Source organism: Drosophila obscura, unplaced genomic scaffold, assembly GCF_018151105.1.
Source record: "Drosophila obscura isolate BZ-5 IFL unplaced genomic scaffold, ASM1815110v1 contig_49, whole genome shotgun sequence".
Taxonomy (NCBI): domain Eukaryota; kingdom Metazoa; phylum Arthropoda; class Insecta; order Diptera; family Drosophilidae; genus Drosophila; species Drosophila obscura.
Genome location: NW_024542838.1, coordinates 16021 through 19602, shown reverse-complemented (window position 1 = coordinate 19602; position 3582 = coordinate 16021). Strand labels below are relative to the sequence as shown.

Here is a 3582-nt window from a genome sequence, read left to right as displayed (position 1 = left end):
GGGTGGCTGGGGAGAGAATTGAGGAGGAAGAGCTGGAGCTGGAAGAGGAGAGAATACGCATGTATTGTCTAGGCATATTGATGTTCATTTGCTGTCTCTTCATCCATTCTCTCAATGGTGAGATTGCTGTTGGATGCCTCGGCACTGGTTCGGGTGTGACTGAGGCTGCCATGAATATCGTCAGCGCAGGCGTTTGTGACAGTGAGGAGATCAAGGCTGATAGTTCCTCGATTTTTAACTCGAGGGCAGCAATTCGCTGTGAACAGGATTCGTCACATTGTGAGGGGGGTGTCTGCTGCTGATGTTGGTGGCTCTGCTGGCTTGACAGCTGGCTCATTTGCACATGGTGGCGAGTTGGCTGCACTTGGGATTGAGGCTGTTGTCGTAGGGGTCGTTGCCTCTACACATGCTGCTGTTGCTGTCTAAATGGGTTATTGATTGTAGGCTGATTTGGGTGGCGCATCCTCTGTCGCCAGTCAGTTGTGGGAGCAGTCGTCGTCGACGCAATGGTGGGCTGACGTTGCTGCCGCTGTCGTTGCTGATGCTGATGTTGTTGAGGCTGTTGAGGCTGCAGCCCCTGCTGCTGCTGTTGTTGAAGGTGGGTGCGCCCTGTGCGTGGAGCATCAGCAGTATTGGCCGTCAGTGATGGGTGATGCTGTTGCCGTTGTCGTGGATGAGTCCTGTAGTTGGATGGATTTGGGCGCTGGCTCTGGTGCGACTGCTGCTGCTGTTGTTCCAAATGCGCACGGCGGTGCTCGTTCCCTGTCACCCTGTAGGCCAAGAGGCGTTTCCTAGCCATAGCCAGCAGCGGCTGCAGCCTTCCCCACGTTTTTTCCTTGGCCGACAATTGGTTATGTCGAACAATATTTCTGGCACAGTTTTATACACGGCACAACACTATGTATTGGCCGGAATTTAATTTTTATTGATGAGCACAGGGCACTACAACACCGTGTGCAATTATTTAAGAATTTACGGCAATTATTTGCCTATTTTAATAATTTTAGCTCGGGAGGTCCATTGACATTAGAACTATGCCCATTCCCCCACAGGTGCCATGCGGCACCAGACAGAGGAACCGCCATCGACAAGTGCCCGTGGGCCTCGGTTCAAGACCAAGAAGCGGACGACACGTTTGGCCGGGGACGGGCAAAGTCTTCCAGAAAGCTCAGAGCGGCACTGAATGAATGGACGCCGATGGTGGAGAAGCTACTGTTGACAGCCATATCCTCGCTGCCCATTCCCTCACAGGTGCCATGCGGCACCCAGGAAGAGGAACAGCCATCAACAATTGCCCGTGGGCCTCGGTTCAAGACCAAGAAGCGGATGACACGTTTGCCCGGGGGAACGGGCAAAGCTCTTCCAGAAAGCTCAGAGCGGCACTGAATGAATGGACGCCGATGGTGGAGAAGCTACTGTTGACAGCCATATCCTCGCTGCCCATTCCCCACAGGTGCCATGCGCCACCCAGGAAGAGGAACAGCCATCAACAATTGCCCGTGGGCCTCGGTTCAAGACCAAGAAGCGGATGACACTTTTGGCCGGGGGACGGGAAAAGTCTTCCCGAAAGCTCAGCGCGGCACCGCGAGTGAACGACTCAGAGTGGGGCTTGGAGATGTTCAAGAAAATCCTGGTGAGAACAGTGCAGGTATTCCTGTTCGTCGGGATGACCATTGCCCTGTGCATTCCGGATGTGGAATGCCCGTCGTTACGTGGCCATGATCCATAAATTTTATGTGTATTGAATTGCGGTGCAGCGGCTGCAGCCTTCCCCACGTTTTTTCCTTGGCCGACAATTGGTTATGTCGAACAATATTTCTGGCACAGTTTTATACACGGCACAACACTATGTATTGGCCGGAATTAAATTTTTATTGATGAGCACAGGGCACTACAACACCGTGTGCAATTATTTTAAGAATTATTTGCCTATTTTAATAATTTTAGCTCGGGAGGTCCATTGACATTAGAACTATGCCCGTTCCCCCACAGGTGCCATGCGGAACCCGCCATCGACAAGTGCCCGTGGGCCTCAGGTCAAGAAGCGGACGACACGTTTGGCCGGGGGACGGGCAAAGTCTTCCAGAAAGCTCAGAGCGGCACTGAATGAATGGACGCCGATGGTGGAGAAGCTACTGTTGACAGCCATATCCTCGCTGCCCATTCCCTCACAGGTGCCATGCGGCACCCAGGAAGAGGAACAGCCATCAACAATTGCCCGTGGGCCTCGGTTCAAGACCAAGAAGCGGACGACACTTTTGGCCGGGGGACGGGCAAAGTCTTCCAGAAAGCTCAGCGCGGCACCGCGAGTGAACGACTCAGAGTGGGGCTTGGAGATGTTCAAGAAAATCCTGGTGAGAACAGTGCAGATATTCCTGTTCGTCGGGATGACCATTGCCCTGTGCATTCCGGATGTGGAATGCCCGTCGTTACGTGGCCAAGATCCATAAATTTTATGTGTATTGAATCGGCGGTGCAGCAGCGGCTGCAGCCTTCCCGACGTTTTTTCCTTGGCCGACAATTGGTTATGTCGAACAATATTTCTGGCACAGTTTTATACACGGCACAACACTATGTATTGGCCGGAATTTAATTTTTATTGATGAGCACAGGGCACTACAACACCGTGTGCAATTATTTAAGAATTTACGGCAATTATTTGCCTATTTTAATAATTTTAGCTCGGGAGGTCCATTAACATTAGAACTTTTCGTAGCATTAAGATTAGCATTTTGGCCGACATTGCTATCTAGCACAGGGGCAGATCCGGTAGCTGCAGAGGGCCTGTTGTTGGGGGCAGGTACCTCCAGCTCCGAATCTCCCACGCTGCAGTCATCCATAGCCATCGATTCATTGTCCGATAGTATCTCGAAGAAGTTGTTAGAACTGGGGGTCGAGGCAACATTAGTCTTCGATCGGGTCCGGTACGTAGCCTTGATAGTGGCCGCTTTCTTCGCGGTTGGCTTCACTATAGCAGATCCCTGGGTAGCAGAACGCTTCCCCTTTCTAGCCTCAGACTCCGCTCGCCCGTCCTTTTCTTGTTCCGGGCTTCGGACTCTGCCCTCAGCTTGGCACTTAGCCTCTTCTCAACAGCCATTTTTTCCTGCTGATCCTTGATCAGCTCAATCAGGGTCTGCTGCCTCAACGAATTTGATGAAGCAGCGATAGTACGGGTACTAGGAGTGGTAGAGCGAGGGGCATCAGTACGGGCAGCATTGGGGGCAGCAGGGACAGTAGCACGGGCAGCAGTACAGGCAACACCAGGGGAGGTCATCTTCCGGGCGCTTGAACTAGCCGCAGGAACAGCAGGCCCAAGAGGAGCATCTGCTGCAGCAGCAATCAGAACATTTATTGTCACTTTTGCAGTAGAAGTAGTGGGCATGTCGATGTCATTCATTAAGTCGGCCATCGAAACCGATCTTCTCATTGCGCGAGGGCAGTTTGATAGGTCCTCATGACCAGTTTGGGTCAGCGGGTCAGAATCTTGCGGGGGGTTCATGAAAAGGCTAGGGGAAATGCAGAAATCCAAATTGTGGTAGTCAATACCTTCATTATCCGTGCTAGAAGCACTTGAGTTAGCAT

The 3582-nt window shown here is 52.1% G+C and overlaps 1 protein-coding gene across 1 annotated transcript; it reads right to left on the bottom strand.

Annotated features, from left to right (window-relative positions):
* Positions 1 to 400: 400 nt before the first annotated feature.
* Positions 401 to 3274, bottom strand: LOC121404910 (putative uncharacterized protein DDB_G0274435). Its single transcript, XM_041595330.1, has 3 exons — positions 2970 to 3274; positions 2742 to 2886; positions 401 to 835 (listed from the first exon to the last, which is right to left on the bottom strand). The coding sequence occupies exons 1-3, from the start codon at positions 3272 to 3274 to the stop codon at positions 401 to 403; spliced, it is 885 nt and encodes a 294-aa protein (XP_041451264.1).
* Between the last annotated feature and the right edge of the window lie 308 nt (positions 3275 to 3582).

Excerpts from the sequence above, each read along its gene's own strand:
- LOC121404910 (XM_041595330.1), bottom strand. The coding sequence starts at position 3,274 with ATGACCTCCCCTGGTGTTGCCTGTACTGCTGCCCGTGCTACTGTCCCT. Across the intron at positions 2,887-2,969 it reads CTACCCAGGGATCTGCTATA|TTCTAACAACTTCTTCGAGA; the intron begins GTGAAGCCAACC and ends CTCGACCCCCAG. Across the intron at positions 836-2,741 it reads CCCCTGTGCTAGATAGCAAT|GAAAAAACGTGGGGAAGGCT; the intron begins GTCGGCCAAAAT and ends TTGTCGGCCAAG.